This window comes from Hyaloscypha bicolor, assembly GCF_002865645.1.
Source record: "Hyaloscypha bicolor E unplaced genomic scaffold K444scaffold_183, whole genome shotgun sequence".
NCBI lineage: Eukaryota > Fungi > Ascomycota > Leotiomycetes > Helotiales > Hyaloscyphaceae > Hyaloscypha > Hyaloscypha bicolor.
Window position 1 is genome coordinate 2,266,766 of NW_020194685.1, and position 16,512 is coordinate 2,283,277.

The window sequence follows — 16,512 nt, forward strand, 5'->3', positions numbered from 1 at the left end:
GATCACGGCCAGCTCCAATCCAACCCAAGCCTGCATGGTGGACTGTCTGCTAGAAATCCTTCCCCTTCCAGTTTGTGATATCTGCACCGCCGGCCGGCCCGCAGAGGTAAAAGCCTTTGTCACTGCAGTCGTGCATGATCGAAATCGAAATCGAAATCCCGCTCAGCCGCGATGATGTCATTGAGGTGGTGCAATGCCAATATCACAGGACCACACTACCCTTGTTCTTTGAATTATTTACTGTACTCTGCGCCATGTACACTCGAGATCAGGCCTGGCATCTTCAATCCTAGGCACCTGCTAGATCTCCTCTGTAATAATGCAATCGATCTTTTCCCCTCTTCCCCCTCATCGCTCGCTTCAGTCCAATAAGCACATCGTCTTCCCTAAAAGGCTTTCTCTCCATCCTTCAATATGAACGTGAATCTCAGTAGTAGACACACCAGAGAAATACCCCGCTATGTTATCGTAGCAATAGCACAGATTGTGTCTGCGCGACAGTGTGACGAGACCGTTGGAACAAAACTAGAACATGCAGACAACGTTCCACCCCATAGTCTTGTCAGACAGCCGCTCCAGAACTCCCGTAAAACACCAAGCCAACGCCGGCGCCAATGAACGTAAGACATTTTCCAAAAGACCGAGAAAGGGGCGTGATGCATCATGACATAGAACTCAAAGAATACCAGAGTCCTTGAGAGCATTTTGGAGAATGGTCTCTTTTACTGCCGCGAAGACGAGCCTTATATTCGACGTATCCGTTGCTTGTGTGAGACTTCCCAAGTTAGCTTTGGTACAATCGAAGTTGAGGTGGTGACTTACTGGGGATATAAGTTGAGATGTGCTCGGTTGACTTGGTTGAATCGCCAGAGGAGGTATTTCGAAGCTCTGTTGATATCATTGCCACCCGAGTAATCCGGGAAGTAGTTGCTGAGAGGTGACCGGCCTAGCTTCTGCCTGAACAGATCCACTTTATTCAAGAACAGAATGATACTCGTCCGCATAAACCATCTCGAGTTAACAACGGAATCGAAAAGCACCAAACTTTCCATCATACGATTCTGTATATAATCAGCGCAGCAAGTGATGAGCACACGAATTGACCTACTTGATTGCTCTCTTCTAGTAGCACTTGATCGTATTCGCTCAGAGCCACGCAGAAGATGATTGAGGTCACATTCTCGAAGCAATGAATCCATTTTTTTCTTTCACTTCTTTGCCCGCCCACATCGAACATGCTAGGAGTTATTAGCTCTGCCACAAGTTTTCCGTGCCGCCCAAACCTACTGTATGCTCAGTGAGCCCATAGAAAACCTGGTCTCGTAGATGCCGGTCGTTTTTGTTCGTGCTCTCAATACATCTGCCTCTACAGGTATGTACTCGGGCGCTGCAATTCTGGTAGCCTCCTCAAAGAAACTAATCCTGTCAATACGCATCTCCAATGATCCGGCCTCTTGACCTACTATGGTGCAGAATCCATCAAGTAGAATTCACTCTGCCTCTCCATCACCTTTTCTATACTCCTGTCTTGCCATAATGATGTGACCGCCTCTCCAACCTTCGGAGCCAGTGGGGTATGCGGATCCGGATCGACCTGATATTCCATCAAATAATCACTAAACTCGACGTTTGTTGGAGTCGCAGGGTCGATTCCAAACTGCCGCATAGCCCCAATCAAAGCTTTCGCGCAATCGACGAGGTTCTTATATATCGTGGATCGATAGAGAGCAAGTTCATCCACGGAATATCCCTTTTGATGTATAATCTTCATCTGCTTGACAATCGTCGATTTTCCGCTCTCCCCGGATCCTTCATGAAAGTGTTAGCGGGGTGTTCAATCATTCTGCCTATGCGCGCGGCATACCCAAGAGCAAGATCTTGCATTCTCGTCGAAGTCGCCTTGAGTCTTCCTCCAACGTCTTATCGATTTGCTGACTACGCTTCTTCATCTCCTCCTGTTCGCTCGAGGTCGACATGCAAGCTCCCATCTTGCTTCCGTCTCTTTGGGCTGCAAGCGCAACCTCGCCGTTTGTCTATTGGTTATAGGAGGCGGAATGACTGCGGACACTCTTGCCAAAATTGGTTTCGAGTGGGCGGGGCGATCGCTATCACGGTGGACAAAGGACAATGTGACAATGTCGAGGTCGTCGTAAATCTCGCAGCTTCGTGGATCCCGGCAGAGCGCCCATGCAGTTCAAGACTGGGCGATCAGATATTTCCAGGGTCCAGGAATCCGAATTCAGGGCGCATTCGACTCCCAAACAAGTTGTGACAATGATGTTGTCGGAAAAGTATGTTTCCGTCCCGATTCCGCAAGCCCTCCAGCTGGGGGAGATGTCGAGGGGAACGATGCTCGAGTACCCGAGGTGCGTCCTCTCTGCGCCAATTGTCGCTGGCAGCCCGCAGCGGCAGGCCTTTGTCGGACAGCGGAAAATTCGTCGAGGGCGAGGAGTTCAGAGATGGATATCGAAGTTGACGGTGGTGTAGCTTCGAAGTAGGTAGGTGGCAGGCAAGTGTGGTGGAGCTACCGGCAGGTAGTCTGATCGCTGGGAGGCTGAACACTAGGGCCAAGCAAAGCAAAAGCAGAGCAGAGCAGAACAGTTGGCCAGCACTTTTCGCTTGCCCGCGGCTTCCAGGCAGCGAGGCGCGCAATGCTGTATCTTTGTGTGAAATGGCTCTCGTCAGCAGTCGACCGGACAAAGCAACGGGCGATTCCGATTGTTTTCCGCCGTCAGGGCCGGATAGATGATCCAATCGTTCGTGGATGAGACAAAAGGGTAGGAAGGCTCAGTCAGCACGCAGTGTTCATAGTACCTCCGCATTTGTTTTGATACGCTTTTCGAGGCCCTTAGAAACAGGAGGAGCGGGAGGAGCAGGAGGCACAGGAGGGACGGGCTGCCTACCAAGCACAGTACTTCGTATGCCTGTTGGTCGCCCCCGTCTGTGCTGGATCGAGTCGAAGTTGCACGCCTCCACAGCAGCGGTATCAAATTCGTGCTTCTGATCCCTGTGGGGGCAGCGTGGTTGGGGAGGACGGGGAGGCCTGTGAACCGTGCAGAGGGGATGGGGGATGGGCGTGCGACGTCTTTCGAAAACCGCCTGCTGCCCACATGTCTGTCATTCTGCTTCAAGTCGCCAGCTCGAGCAACTGGAGGGGAAAGGGGTTTCAGGCGACTCCCACTCTTCGCCGCGGCCCTTCCTCTGGAACTACTCCGAACACAAATAGCCAAGGCACACATCGCAATCTTGGAGGCCATCAGATGACACTGCCCTCTCTCCATGCATTCGCAGGCATAGCAAGAGTATCACGGCCAGAGAAATTATCCAACACGCCTGATCTCCTTGTCATGACCCGTGGTGGTTGCTCATGCGAGCTGCCAAGCTGGCCACGACCAGGAGACACGCCGTGCGTCTTCGACGGACACCGTTCAGAAAGATTCACGTTCTCTCGTCAGTTCCAGCAGCAATGTGCAAAATCGAGCAAGGCCTGTACTTGCTCTTATCTGGTAATTTTTAATATCAAAATGCCTGGTTATGCCTGGTCACAATATACATCCATCTGCTGGCAGCCTACCAGCAATCTCCCGACTGGCCATGACTTCTTGCAACACCATCACGGACTATGGACATCGAATCTCGAATTGAAGAAATGTGCAAAGCACTATCATCAGCGTCCATTTGGCTGGAGGGACTTTTCTCAGGGAAGAAACGGAACCACCCAGATCACCAACCAGCCGACGATCCACCACCATCACCACCACCATCACCGCCACCGCCACCATCCCAGCTGCCACGCGAGACCTCCTTTCGCTTGCTTGGGTCGTGTGTCTTGGAGTTTTGGCTTGGTCTCTTCACTCCACCCCGCTCCCCACGGGCTTGGATGGAGAAGGTATATTGTTGTGCATCTCTCCTTTCGCACAGCCATCTTTAACGATCCGTCCTTGACAGTCTAGAATTTCTTCCCGTCTCTATACCTTACAGATCCTTTTTCACTTCTTAAAACATCCGCATCGCATCAAACTTGGCCCGGATAATCCTCGTGGCTTCATCTCCAGCACCTCCAACAAGCCCCTAAGCCACGCATTTACACCAACCGCACAACACCTCCTAATCCAGCACCCACCCCGCTCTCACCTGAAAACCCGAACCCAAGATATGTCATGTGGCGCTCCTCTCGATGAAACCTCTCTCCCTCGGTGATTCCCAGGGAAAAAGCAAGCACTAGCCCCCTACCACCACCGGGCCGAGAAAGTGTCCGAGATCGAATCCTTCCGCTGCAAGTTTGCAAGTTGCAACCCCCTTTTCAGCCCAAGATCCGGACCTCTCCTCTGTCTTGATTCTCCTTCTCCTTCCTTGGGTCCCTTGAAATTACCGGAGTCGCCTGAATAACCACAGCCCAGCATGTGCTGTGGCGTCTCTGGTTGAAAAAGCAAAACCCCCCTACCGTTAACTGACCTCACCCCTCCATCTCGGGCCGGCAAGGACCCGATCTTCAGCTGCAACTACCGGTGGAGTAAAGATCCACAGGCTCAGGCACATCAATGTCTCACCAAAAACATTGATCAGAACTGAGAAAGCCTCCGATCTGGTCGTTTCCAAGCCATGGTTGATGATCAAGAAATGCCACGTGCCGTGGAGTTCCTCATGTCTCAAGTACTGGAGTCCTCCACTCTTCGTCCTGAACTTTTCGGCATTGTTTTCGACTTGCTTTTTGAAATTCTATTATTACTGCAAGTGCATGGCGGGTGGCTGCAGTCATATACCGGGTGCTTGTCAGGCTCGAGTCACGAGTGTCAGTGCAGGTTGGTCTTAGGTCGAGGTGCCGGGTACTGTCAAAACAATGCATTCTATCTAGACCCCTCCGCCCCCTCAACAAAAATAAAAATGGTAAACCCCCTTCGCGCCCCTAGAATGACCGCAATAACCACCTCCCTGCAATAATATACTTCTATTTGTAGTAGCCAATTCAACTCTCCTAGAATCCTTGAAGAAACAAATATCTTAGGATAACATAGAATTCTCTAAAATCCTGCTGAACAAACTAGCTCGTGTTGTAGAACTGTAGTCAAGTTGCTAAACAAACTTTCCGTTTGCAAGTTCGCTTCGCCACCTCTGCCTCCTTCACTGAAAGAGGGACTAAGGTCATCCGGCGAGGCTTTGGGCCTTGTCACTGCGATAATGCCATATCTTGCTTGTTGTTGGGACCAAGATCTTTCCAGGGGACTGTCAACGCTCGTCGAATCTGAGGCGATTGGGCCTTTGTCATTGACAGAAAATCTGATGTCGACATCAGAGGAAGAGAGTGGAGGCTCTGTCCCATCCAAGGACTCCGGAAACTTCTGGGTATGGATAGCGTTAACAAACCCGCGCGACTCGTGGGTACATTTCCTTCGCCTTGGCAATGTTGAACAGAAAACTGCAAGAGCGTCAAGCAACATGTAGCGTTTATCAATCATCTGAGACACTGGTAAAATGCCATTAAACTGTACCCCAGAAGATATAAAGAAACGTGTTAGGTGTATAGTACTTCAGGAATCTGAGGTTGTATAGTCTGACGAAGCACCGCGTGTGGTCGGCGATTAAAGGGTATGCCTGGAGGAAGGAGATTGGATATAAACGGCAACTACAAATGAGAACGAAAGAGAGGGGGAAGCGATAGCAGGCGCTAAAGAGAAAGAAAGGAGATGACGGAAGGAGAAGAGGGACTAGGGCTTCTTACACGTTCGCCATATCGCCGAATACGCAAACACTCCCCTATATCTGATTTTTAAAAAAAATCTTCCGAGCAATCAAGAGCGTCAGCTGCGTAGCAATTGCCAAGAAGACCGTTTCGTCCGTCAAAAAACTGCTCACAGTGATCGTCTTCTGCAACCCTTCGGCACTCTTACGCAAGAATTATCTGTGGATGTCATCAAGAAGCAATGATCCGCCTTAAAAAGTCAGGATCTTGCTTAACTTAACTAGACTAAAGTGTAGAATCTATCCAGTCATCGTACTCTCCATTGCCCTTGGTATCTCTGCATTCCCGCCACAGCACCTCTCGCCCATTGACACTGAAGGGGAATTCTCTTCAAGAGGTCGTCCAAGCCCGAATCATTCCCTGAGATGTATTTCAACAGGGCCGCCATGGCCTGAAGCCCAGCTCCGCCAGCCTCGACATACTTCACATCAAAACGGGGTCTTCGAAGTCTGATCGCGGGTATGTGTAACCCTAGGGTTTCTATCTTGTACGAAGTACTTGGGGTGCGCTCCACTTCTGAGATCTAGGCTAAAAAGAGTTCGTAGACTTGTTGAACGGAAACTTAGAGGATCCAGGCCGAGATGAGTTCGTAGATCCAGGCCAAGGTGGGTTGGCAGACTCCTCAAACCCAGAGTCTTCAAATAGCTGCATATCTTTATATACCGTACCTATTAACACTCGGCTAGGATGGCGCGAGCGAGCAATAATTGGTCCAAAGCGGCTGCCTTGTTTCTCCAAAAAAATCCCTGACGCCCAGGCACCGAGAGGAAACTTTGCCTCGACGGTGTACTATGGTGTGTTTCCTCACTCGGTTGTTTGGCAAGAACGACAGTGGAGCTCTTGTATTTGAGGCATGCGAGAGCCTTGGGAATCCTGGCTCAGTCGGACTTGGATGGAGATGTTTTCGGATTCAAGGATATCGAAGCTGGAAGAAAGCCAAGGGGCAGCAGTAGCGGAAATACAACACCGAATTGGATATTTCGCGCAGGACGGAGAAGGTATCGATCTTCCACTTGGAACAATTCGATGCGGCAGGCATCAGGCAATCGACGAGCATTTTGTCTTCAGAAGGATATCATGAAGAAACTTGAACACCGTAAATTTGAAGTCAAATTCTTCGATTTGGACTGCTACTGGAACTGCCTCTGTCTGCAATACCACTCTCCAGTCACCAATCGAAGAAACAGCCTCTCAGGTATCCACGCTCGGTATCAATCAACTCCTCCCAATCCCAATCCACCCCAAGCAATGCATATTGTCCATTTATCGTGCCATGAGCCAATCGCCATCATCATCAGTCAAAGCACAGAGAAAGAGGAAGGAGAAGAAAAGAAGGAATTTTCCAGCTCCAGTTCAAATCTGTTGCTTCCCTCCATGCACCCAATTCGTAGTAGCAAGCCTCCCATATGCAATCGAGACCAATGAAGAGACAGAGGAAGAAGATTGTTTCTTGCTTGCTTGCTTTCTCTCTTGCTCGATGATGACTGATTGATGATCCATGACCCAGTTCGACTCCCGTCCTGCGACAACGTGGCCATGATATACCATATCTGGCTTCCTCCAAGTCTAGTTCACAAGGATTGACGAGAAGAGATCAATAAAAAAGAGAGAAACATTTTTATGCAAGGTAACCAAGTTCATCATCGTCGAGCCGCTCCAAGTACTCCTTCTCTAACAAGATGTCAATGCACTTCTTGATATCGGGAATCTTGGGGACGAAGCGGGAACGGATTTGGTTGATGGTCTCGGAGACGAGCTGGGTGTGCTTCATCTTCTTTCTGGCCTTCATGATACGGACAATGGCGGACTAAAATGTTGTCAGCAACATCTTCAAATAAAGGACTCGGTCGCAACTCACCTGCATAAGAAGCTTTCTGTCCTCCTCAATGGTCTTGTGAGTATCGTCAACCTCTTGCTTCTGCTCAGACTTGACTGCAATGTTCAAGTTGACACGGATCTTCTTGCTCTTGAAGTCATAGTTCAGAGAGAAGGTCTTGTTTGTGCCAGGCTTCTCCGCCTCGTCCTTCCCAACGGGCGTGCCATCAAGATTAGTCATGTTCAAAACCTTGGCCTTGACAAAGATACCAAGGGCTGGGTCAAGAACATCAGCTTGCAATTGAGTGGCCTTGACGATATCCTCATAACTGTTCTTGTCATTCTCGTTGAAGAGGAGTAGGATAGCCATTTGATATGTCGAAACTTGGAAGGTGTACGGGGTCTTCGTGTTTCTGCAGTAGTTGGCTCGAACCTCACCCTTGCACAGTTGCCACAGCCAAGTAAGCTTTCGACCACTGTGCTTCTGCCCGTAGAAGGATTGGAAGCGCTCGTAAGCCTTAGCAATCTCGGCAGGTGGGGTGAAATCGGTGTTGGGCGGGTTCAGAGGCCAGAAGCCGGTACCTAAGATGGCGTAACTAGCATCGACTGGCTTGTCATCTCCTGGCTCAAGCAGCTTGGACTCAAATTCCTTGAAACCGCTGTTTAAATCCTTAGAGATTTGGATGTCCTGGAACATACGCTGCAGCTTGTTGGTGTACTCGTAGCCGCAGGCCTCCTTCAATTTGCTGATCATGCTGGTCTCAGCATCATCTGACGAAGAGTTGGTGTGAACCAATCTACGAGCCAACATTCTTGAGTAGAACTTCTGGAAAACATCCTTGTCCTCGATATACTTGAAAACAGTCATGATCTGTGTCAAGGTGTTCTCAAGATCACTCTCCTCAGCACCGCTTGCACTCTTCTTGAGTAAGGTATCGGTGTACTTGGCAAGCAACTCGGGCGACTTGTTTGATCCTGACTTGCAAACCTGGTTTCTGTTGACAAACTCTCTGCATGCATTGTCAAGGGATCGTGTAAATTCCGGTTCATCCTTGAATGCTTGCTTAACCAGACCTTGGTATTGCGTGTGGATCTCGAGAAGGGCATCAACGTAGACCTTGGGCTCTAACTTTTCGGCATCAACTGCAACCTTAGCAACAGCGGCCAAACCAGCTTTTCGGACGTGGGCCTCGAATTTGGTACGGAGAGGGTCGAGACCATCGGGGATTCTTGACAGAAGATTGTACATTCGTTGCATGTCATCTTGGCGGTCGTTGTCCAACAGAACCTGGAACTCGTCTCGAAGGATGGCGGAGTGGTCGGCGATAAGCGCAGTATTGCAGCATTTCTTCAGAGGTATGATAATGTCTGCATGGAGGTACATGTTGACACGCTCTTCCTCCTCCTGCAATCGGATCTCGGCCTTCTTCATATACTCAACGATGCTGTTCTCTGCAACGAATTGCTTCGATTCGGCTTGGTAGAAGGCCTTCGTAGCATCTAAGAACGGTCTCTCAAAGTTGAATCGGTAGACATCGAGGGTAGACTTGGTAGGATCTGCCTCATCTAAGCCAAGTGAGACAAACGAGTCCACGATGCTCTTGATCTGGCTGTGTTCGATGGTCTCGCCATGACGTTGCTTCTCCACCATCTTCAAGACGGCTTCCATAACCTTCTCGTGAACCTCGCTGAAGAGAGTCAATCGCCATTGAACCAGGTGCAGTGTGTAGACATCGTAGATGTTCTTCTTCCCCTCGTCCATCTCCCGCTTTACCCAATGTCGATTGAGGTATCGGAACAAATGGTTAATGTATTTCGCAGCAGTTGTATAGCGGTCCCATTCTCGAATATAAAAGCTGAGGAGAGCTTCGTCAGCGTGGGTCTTCGATTGGGCAACGAGTTCCCGTAGGTATCCGTTGAGGTAAGTGATAAGGTTTGCGTAGAGATCTTCTCCAAGAAGGTGTGCTAATACACAGTCAGCAAAGACCAAAACTGTTTTGACTGAGGGGTAGGTACCTCCACGGTGGGCGCCTCCAATAACACCATGATTACTATTACTGACGGCCTTTTGTGACGTGCAGAAGTTGTGAACAGCTCTGTGTAATATTAGCATGTGAGGGATTACTGGCAGATCTGGATACTCACGTGTAGACTCCCATGTACTGCAGATCTTGTTAGCAAGAGGAAAGGGCAAAATAGAGAAGAAGTGCACTCACTGTGTTCATATCCATACCCTCCTGGAGGTTGCTCATGATCTTGGAGACGCCGGCCTCGAGGTACTTCCATCTACAAAGCGTCAGCTTCAGCATCCAAAGATTGTGCCTCCATGCTGGCGGAGGCAGAGAATCAAACCCACGTTGCATCAAGGTCCTCCCGGTTTGGCACTGGGGGCATCGCCGTTGGCGGTGTTCGTGTTGCGACAGACATGTCGAGGTTGGGAGGAAAGGTGGTGGCGTAGAGGGGTGAATGAGATTAGGATTTTATTCGCGGTAACGATGGGATCAGGGTCGTGGCCGGAGGATGTCGCAAGTGTGAGCTATTCACTGGGAGATGGCTAGACTTGGGGGAGCAAGAAGGGTCGGTGCCTTCAAGGCTGCTCAGCCGTGGGGTTAGGCAGGACGCGAACGAGTCGCGGAATAAAGATCTGGATGGTGAGAGAGTGACTGAGATCCAAGAGATCTTCTCCCGCCAGAGTAACGAAGGAGCTGTTGAATGTTTCTGCAAGCAAGGACGAGGTGTCTTGCCAAAACAGAACTGGATGGTGGTTGTACGAGGATGCCGTTTGGACGGTTTGAGGAAGTCGATATGGATTCGTGATTCAGGAAGCGTTCGACCAGCCTGCAGGGGTGCCTAAGGCGGCCATAAATTTGACAGGGGTGTTGACAGATTGGTCGAAAGGGGAACTGTGGAAAATAAAACTTGTTCCTTTTTCCTTCTTCAAGCTTGGTATTGGTATTCTCTTTGTGGAGGAAGAAAATGCGTTGTATTCGAGTCTGTACAATGGGAAGGTGCAGATGAAGCGAGAATCTTATGCCAATTCCCCTTTTCAGTCGATTTCAAACCGCCTTGCATCTCTGGGCCCTCCCCTGAGCTTACTGGTTCGCTATCAGTACCGCTCTGGAAAGTCTTCTTCTCAGTGTCTAAAAAGGTCTTGTTTCTTGACGAATAAGAGAAATGATTTTGAACATCTTCAACTTACCCTTTAAATTCTATTTTTCTAACTACCCAAAACAAGGTCTTTTCCACCATGACTTGAAACCTTTTGCTGATCACGTGATGTGAAAGTATTTCCTCCAAGGAATTTATCCACCATCCCTCTTTCTTTCCTTTCACCTGTGCAAATTCAGGGCTAGGGACCTACCTTCTATTGCATCCGCAATGCCATTTCTCAATCTCACACCGCTTGCCTCTCTCCGCGTCTCCACTCACCAAATACCCCGCCATAACCTCATCCCAAACACCTCCATTCAATCCAAGCCTCTCCTGATCTACCACTCCTGTCTTCCCTCCTCAGTCACAGCCTCAAGCATCGAGGCCCATCTCAAAGAAACCGGCGTGGTGGTCCCACAATGGCGATATACAATGTACAACGTTACCCATTTCCACAGCTCTACTCATGAAGTGCTCTGTATTTTCTCTGGCCATGCAAAATTATGTAGGTTGTGTTCCTTTCTGAACGTTTATAGCGTTTCCCCGTCCTCGATTACGGTTTTACGGATTTAGATTAATGCTCTCAGGTTTTGGCGGAGAATCCAACCCTTCAAAAGTTGAAACAGAGGTCCAAAAGGGAGATGTGATAATCATCCCAGCTGGAGTCGCTCATCGCCTTCTCAATGACTTCAACAGTGATTTTCAAATGGTGGGAAGCTATCCTAGAGGGAAGCACCCCGATATGTGTTGCGGGAAGAAGGAAGAAGAGGAGAAAGTCAAAGGCATTTCCGGATTGGAGTGGTTTGAGAGGGATCCTTTGTACGGCGATGACGGACCTTTGTTGAGAGAGTAGAGCACGACTTTCCGTTGAGATGGATGCAAAAAAGATGTACGTAAACGTAAATACATTATTTCATTAGTGAAATATGTCTCGATATGTCGCATATATATAGCTTGCACTCGTAGAAAATGCCCAAACCAACAACGCCTTGCTAGATATGATGTTATGTGCTCCTGTACCTAACTCATACATCCAAGACCGCATTTTATGCAAGGAAACTTAGTCACTTTCTTCTCTGCCACCCACGCGCTCAACAAGCCTAGCATCTTGTTAGCATACACTTTATCCATCTCAGTGGGGGCCATTTTCTTACCTGAATATGCTCACGGTAAATGTCAAGCTCCAGGCTACCAGTGCCACCATCAAAATTCCACACAAACCCCCCACTCTTCCACAAATAACATTATTTGTCCCATTGGAACCCTCCTTGCAGCTGCCATTATCATCCGTGAGAGCCGCAAACGCCAGTGCTAAATTAGCGGACTCGAATATTATAAAGAAAAGATCCAGCAATACGAGGCGAATCTTTGCCTTCGGAGACCGGAGACCGAGAGGCTTGCCGGTATATTCATCCCACGTTATGTAGAGAATATATGGGATGGCAACAATGTCTACCACGATAGCCATAGTCGTGGAGGGGTTTTGCGAGTAGAAGTATTTATTAGAAAGGTGGTGCACGGACGCGGAAAGACCGAGAGCTGCTACTGAAGTTATGAGGACAGTGACTCGAAATACCAATGGTACGAGTGGATGCATGAGGAGGTTGTGCTGTCCCTGTTAAACAAATTCGAGCATGGAGAGGGTAAAAGCCGTACCTGGACCTTCCGCATCATTGATTTTTGCTTCTTTTTGTTGTGGAGAAAACCTTTCTCGGGATCACCATTCCCCTCCAAATCACCCCTCCATGGCTTTTGATACCCAGGAGTCTGCTGTTGCAGGAAATTTGCGTCTACCACCTTCCCATCCTCCTCCTGTGCAGGCCCGTACATTGAGGACTTGATGTACATCCGCCAAGGAGAGGAAGTTGAGAGAGATTGCATAATTACTGGGTCGCCGTCCCTTGCGTGATCCCATTTTCGACCTTTCACTGGTTCTTTATGGCCACCAAAGAATCCCGTTTCTGGCTTCTTTTCTAGCCCTCCCTGAGAGACATCGTCATAAGTATCAACAAATCCATCCTGTGACATCCTCCGAGGTAGGTTTGAAGGAACAAATTGGTGCTGCGGCGGATGGACCCGAGAAGGGGCTAGGAGTCGGTCTGTGGGCTTGGAGTTGAGAATCTCTTCACCCTCCTCGTAGGAGTCTATCCATGCTATCGAGTTATTAGCAACTTGTCTTATTCCACCGCCTACGTCGAATATGTGCGCGAAATCCGTATGGGACATTGACAGCCAGCCTCCACTAACGTTCTGGTGGGAGAGTGCATGACATTTCATTCGAAAGCACGAGAGTAACTTACGTGGTAGTGTCCTAACATCTCTCTGAGAAGCACGATTTTCTGCGTGTGTGCTTGTTGAGCTCTGCGTATTCCGAGAAGGTGATGAGTGCGCCATCGGTCTAATCATAGATTTCCTCTTCCCTCTCATGGTAGCATCAGTCGATGAGGTACTCGAAGAGCCGGAGGGCTGCCTTTGAGTCCGTAAAGACTCATGTTGAAAGATCTGGTGTGTGTCTAGTTGTAGGCCGTGACCCGCGGTGGGAATGCTGTCTGAGGTCGCCATGAGTATCCCGAGAGCAGCTCGGACTTGGACGTGATTCGAGCTGGCGGAGGTCTAACAGACGATGCCCGAGCACTTGGGCACGTCGGAGTCTCCGTCAATGAGGTGCTGCAACACATTGCCCGTGCAGCAAGTGCTAGACAGCAGGCGTGCCAACAATAAAATGTCCCATGATTCGTGAAGGATAACGATTGACGTTGAGGCTCACGGGGTTCACGGAATGGGAATCGCTTGTCTTCAAGCCCCAGTGTAAATCGGAGTATTGACAGGGGTTCCACCAACAAAGCAACGTCATCGAATAGCTCGCTCATGGGTGTTTCGAACGAAATCAGTGGTGGATCTCTTCAACTCTAATTGTCCTTCTCAACAACAGACAACAGGCACAACCGCATGTCGACACCACACTCTCAGTCTCACCTTCCCGTCGAACGGGAATCACAGCCCTTGCGTGACGGGTCTCCGTGACCTGACGCAACGGCCAGGGGCGATGCGCCTAATCCTTCTCCCAGTGTCGACTCGTCGAACTTTAATTTACTGCCAGAGGCTCAACGTCACCACTACCGAGCAACAGTCATTTCTGGACAGGAGAACTGCATGGGCTGCCAAAACATGGGCGAGTTGGGAGAAGAAAGAGTCAGGATGGCAGAAGAAGGTGGTGGAATATGGCAACCAGGCCTTGAAGAGGATACCATATGAGGAATGGGGATTAAAGTCAATACCTCCCCTTTCAGCCCGTCGAAAGGAGGAGAAGCTCTCCGGCAAGGAGAAGGTTGAAGTCTCTTTCCCAACGACATTGATACCGGAAGCAGAAGTCTGGAGTGTCTTAACAAAGTTAGCTACCGAGAGACAGAGCCTGCACAAGAGGAGAATGATATATTCGTTTATTGGAATGCCTATATCTGCGCCTGTAGCAATCATACCTGTGTAAGGGTTCTTACTCAAACTCAAAGGTCGATATCTAACGTCACAACTAGCATTCCCAACCTTCCGTTCTTCTATCTGGTTTTCAGAGCATGGTCTCATTGGAGGGCATTGTCAGGCTCGAAGCACCTCGAGTTTCTCTTGGAAAATAGACTCATCACGACCAAACCTTCTAAGATTCTTGACGAGCTATATGCCACAGGGAAGCGACCCTTCGATGCTGGGCCCGTTTCAAGCACAGAAGAGTCTTCCGGCTCCGCGCAAGAGGAGAAAATGCTCCTTCACAAATCGGATGGCAAGCGAATTTCCGAGGCTCTCGGCATTCCTGAGCTAGACGTCGAACTCGATCGAGCGGTGTGGCAGGTAGAGAAGGCGCTGAAAGCTGAGAAGGAGCTTAGAGACGAGAGGCAGGAATTGGGGAAGGCCAGCGCCGATGCGAAAGAGCAAAAATCGGGAGAGAAAAAATAAGAGGCTCCTGATATTGTACCAAAATATAGAACTTCGGGGTGTACAATATGGGGAAAGGTTGGGATTAGATCGTAGACTCGACTCAACAATGCGGAGAAAGAAAATAACTGGCATGAAAACCCAATGAAGAGAGGTGCTTTGCTCTGAAAATCGCCATCGCTCAAGTCCAATAATTGCCAACACTCCTTCCATCCACGTCGCAAAGTTACTTGAAATTGGCACAATCAAAAATGACGAAAATTGACTCACCATCTGAATTCAAGCTTTTGATAAACAGGTACTAGCCTGGCCTCATCATATTAAGGAGAGTCGCTTCAGGGGCAAAACAGGGGTTTCGATAAGAGGCAACCTGGTAATAGCTTATCGCAGCTATAAGTCCAGACAATTTACACTGAACAGCTTGGAAGCGTCAGAGCTCTACCACAAATCACACCCCACGCTACTTTCCATCCCAACAATGCCGCCGACCCTGGAAGAGGACGACTATCACGATACCATCGTGACCAAGGGCAAATATAATTCCTCTTTTCATTGGTCGCGGCCGTCCTCTCCAGAAAGCATGAGCAACGAAACCGTGCTAGAACCGCAAGTCGTCGCAAGCCTCCTTGCGGAAATCAACACCCCTCAGCACCTAGAGTCTCCAGAGCCCCTTGATGAAGACGTCTCATCTTCAAATCCTCCTGCAGAACGCCCTGATTCACAGCTCGACCAAGGTTCCTCCCGTCTGCCACGACAACTGCATCGGCCGAACGTGACGACCATGGAGGAACGATTAATGATGATGCCAGAGAAGCGTCCGCTCCCCTGGAGGGATGGCGTTGAGCCAGGTGCAGACAATGAAACGGGTGGAGAGTCAAGGCGTAAACAAATTCGATTTGGATGTTTACTAGCCACGCGTGGAGACATACAAGAGGTTCCTTGCAACAGCTGTGCCAATGGGCGAGGGAAGTTCAAGGTCTGCGTCGCGTTAGATGGTTATTTCAAGGGAGCGTGTGCCAGTTGTCAGTTGAGTGGGCGGCCGAATCGGTGCAGTATCAAAAAGAACGATGGTAAGTCTTGATTTGAGTCCGCACGAGGTGCACAGCTAACTCGAGTCAAGGAGACGAAGCTCTCAATACGCCCGGCGGCGAAGGCTCGTCAAGAACTCACAGCCAACCACAGATATCTAGCGAAGGGCCTCAATCCAAACGCCGACGAGTAACAGATCCAATGCCTGAATGGGAGAGCGCACGACCTCAATGGGAGCAGGAATTGGGAGACCCGCAGGCAAGGCAACACATGAACGAGATAGTACAGCGGCCTTGGACGACCGTTAATTTTCCAGCAACGATACCAATCCCAGCTTCGCAGGCGATGAACGACATGAACAGTCCTGGTACGGTTCCACCAAGACCTATTGAACAACGCTGGGCAACAGTAAATCAACCAACGCCGTTACCAGGCCCCCAAACCTATGAGAGAGCAGCCAGCACGGCGGGCAGTTTCCGGAATCTAGAGCAGGCCAAGCGGGAGGAGACAGTCATTAATGAGGAAGGCTCAACAGCTCTGATCGATACATTACCCAAAAGTAAACAGAGACAGGTTTATGGGTAAGGAATATATCCACTCCAAAAAAAAAAAACAATTGCCGTACTGACTTCTTCACAGGCTGGTGTCGGGATTGCAAGGGGGCATTGAGCATTTACAACGAGAACTGGATTCTCTAAAAAGGGCATTGGGCATTGATGAAGAAGGTTAATGGGAAGGTGGACGCCAAATAATCCTAATTTGTAGTTCTAGAACAGACTCTACCTGTCAATGTTCTCCTAATAATTATAATTAAAATAAAATATAATTTCCAGGACACGCCCAGCCTCTTG

The 16,512-nt window shown here is 49.4% G+C and overlaps 8 protein-coding genes across 8 annotated transcripts; 4 read left to right on the top strand and 4 right to left on the bottom strand.

Moving 5' to 3' along the window:
• Window positions 1–675: 675 nt before the first annotated feature.
• Window positions 676–1,988, bottom strand: K444DRAFT_546822 (G protein alpha subunit; the record flags this gene model as incomplete). The annotated part of the gene is made up of 6 exons (XM_024876259.1): window positions 676–775; window positions 823–1,061; window positions 1,109–1,238; window positions 1,288–1,416; window positions 1,464–1,809; window positions 1,865–1,988. The coding sequence occupies 6 exons, from the start codon at window positions 1,986–1,988 to the stop codon at window positions 676–678; spliced, it is 1,068 nt and encodes a 355-aa protein (XP_024727450.1).
• Window positions 1,989–3,446: 1,458 nt separating this feature from the next.
• Window positions 3,447–4,306, top strand: K444DRAFT_621921 (uncharacterized protein). Its single transcript, XM_024882001.1, has one exon. It carries the CDS (start codon window positions 3,525–3,527, stop codon window positions 3,951–3,953), a length of 429 nt encoding a protein of 142 aa, XP_024727451.1. The 5' UTR covers window positions 3,447–3,524; the 3' UTR covers window positions 3,954–4,306.
• Window positions 4,304–5,456, bottom strand: K444DRAFT_637904 (uncharacterized protein; the record flags this gene model as incomplete). The annotated part of the gene is made up of 3 exons (XM_024884182.1): window positions 4,304–4,381; window positions 4,456–4,719; window positions 5,043–5,456. The coding sequence occupies 3 exons, from the start codon at window positions 5,454–5,456 to the stop codon at window positions 4,304–4,306; spliced, it is 756 nt and encodes a 251-aa protein (XP_024727452.1).
• A 1,902-nt stretch (window positions 5,457–7,358) lies between these two features.
• K444DRAFT_546919 (Cullin-domain-containing protein) lies at window positions 7,359–9,982 on the bottom strand (the record flags this gene model as incomplete). Its single annotated transcript, XM_024876266.1, has 6 exons — window positions 7,359–7,547; window positions 7,599–9,520; window positions 9,572–9,651; window positions 9,701–9,717; window positions 9,772–9,841; window positions 9,912–9,982. The coding sequence occupies 6 exons, from the start codon at window positions 9,980–9,982 to the stop codon at window positions 7,359–7,361; spliced, it is 2,349 nt and encodes a 782-aa protein (XP_024727453.1).
• A 920-nt stretch (window positions 9,983–10,902) lies between these two features.
• Window positions 10,903–11,786, top strand: K444DRAFT_576136 (uncharacterized protein). Its single transcript, XM_024877506.1, has 2 exons — window positions 10,903–11,210; window positions 11,293–11,786. The coding sequence occupies exons 1-2, from the start codon at window positions 10,934–10,936 to the stop codon at window positions 11,556–11,558; spliced, it is 543 nt and encodes a 180-aa protein (XP_024727454.1). The 5' UTR covers window positions 10,903–10,933; the 3' UTR covers window positions 11,559–11,786.
• K444DRAFT_648415 (uncharacterized protein) lies at window positions 11,766–13,132 on the bottom strand (the record flags this gene model as incomplete). Its single annotated transcript, XM_024885459.1, has 4 exons — window positions 11,766–11,805; window positions 11,860–12,320; window positions 12,362–12,858; window positions 13,006–13,132. The coding sequence occupies 4 exons, from the start codon at window positions 13,130–13,132 to the stop codon at window positions 11,766–11,768; spliced, it is 1,125 nt and encodes a 374-aa protein (XP_024727455.1).
• Window positions 13,133–13,513: 381 nt separating this feature from the next.
• On the top strand, window positions 13,514–14,894 carry K444DRAFT_621925 (uncharacterized protein). Its single transcript, XM_024882002.1, has 2 exons — window positions 13,514–14,188; window positions 14,239–14,894. Exons 1-2 carry the CDS (start codon window positions 13,752–13,754, stop codon window positions 14,651–14,653), a joined length of 852 nt encoding a protein of 283 aa, XP_024727456.1. The 5' UTR covers window positions 13,514–13,751; the 3' UTR covers window positions 14,654–14,894.
• A 133-nt stretch (window positions 14,895–15,027) lies between these two features.
• On the top strand, window positions 15,028–16,495 carry K444DRAFT_576145 (uncharacterized protein). The gene is made up of 3 exons (XM_024877507.1): window positions 15,028–15,702; window positions 15,753–16,242; window positions 16,301–16,495. The coding sequence occupies exons 1-3, from the start codon at window positions 15,111–15,113 to the stop codon at window positions 16,389–16,391; spliced, it is 1,173 nt and encodes a 390-aa protein (XP_024727457.1). The 5' UTR covers window positions 15,028–15,110; the 3' UTR covers window positions 16,392–16,495.
• Window positions 16,496–16,512: the final 17 nt, after the last annotated feature.

Excerpts from the sequence above, each read along its gene's own strand:
- K444DRAFT_621921 (XM_024882001.1), top strand. The coding sequence starts at position 3,525 with ATGCCTGGTTATGCCTGGTCACAATATACATCCATCTGCTGGCAGCCT.
- K444DRAFT_576136 (XM_024877506.1), top strand. The coding sequence starts at position 10,934 with ATGCCATTTCTCAATCTCACACCGCTTGCCTCTCTCCGCGTCTCCACT. Across the intron at positions 11,211-11,292 it reads CTCTGGCCATGCAAAATTAT|GTTTTGGCGGAGAATCCAAC; the intron begins GTAGGTTGTGTT and ends TAATGCTCTCAG.
- K444DRAFT_621925 (XM_024882002.1), top strand. The coding sequence starts at position 13,752 with ATGCGCCTAATCCTTCTCCCAGTGTCGACTCGTCGAACTTTAATTTAC. Across the intron at positions 14,189-14,238 it reads CCTGTAGCAATCATACCTGT|CATTCCCAACCTTCCGTTCT; the intron begins GTAAGGGTTCTT and ends CGTCACAACTAG.
- K444DRAFT_576145 (XM_024877507.1), top strand. The coding sequence starts at position 15,111 with ATGCCGCCGACCCTGGAAGAGGACGACTATCACGATACCATCGTGACC. Across the intron at positions 15,703-15,752 it reads CAGTATCAAAAAGAACGATG|GAGACGAAGCTCTCAATACG; the intron begins GTAAGTCTTGAT and ends ACTCGAGTCAAG. Across the intron at positions 16,243-16,300 it reads AAACAGAGACAGGTTTATGG|GCTGGTGTCGGGATTGCAAG; the intron begins GTAAGGAATATA and ends ACTTCTTCACAG.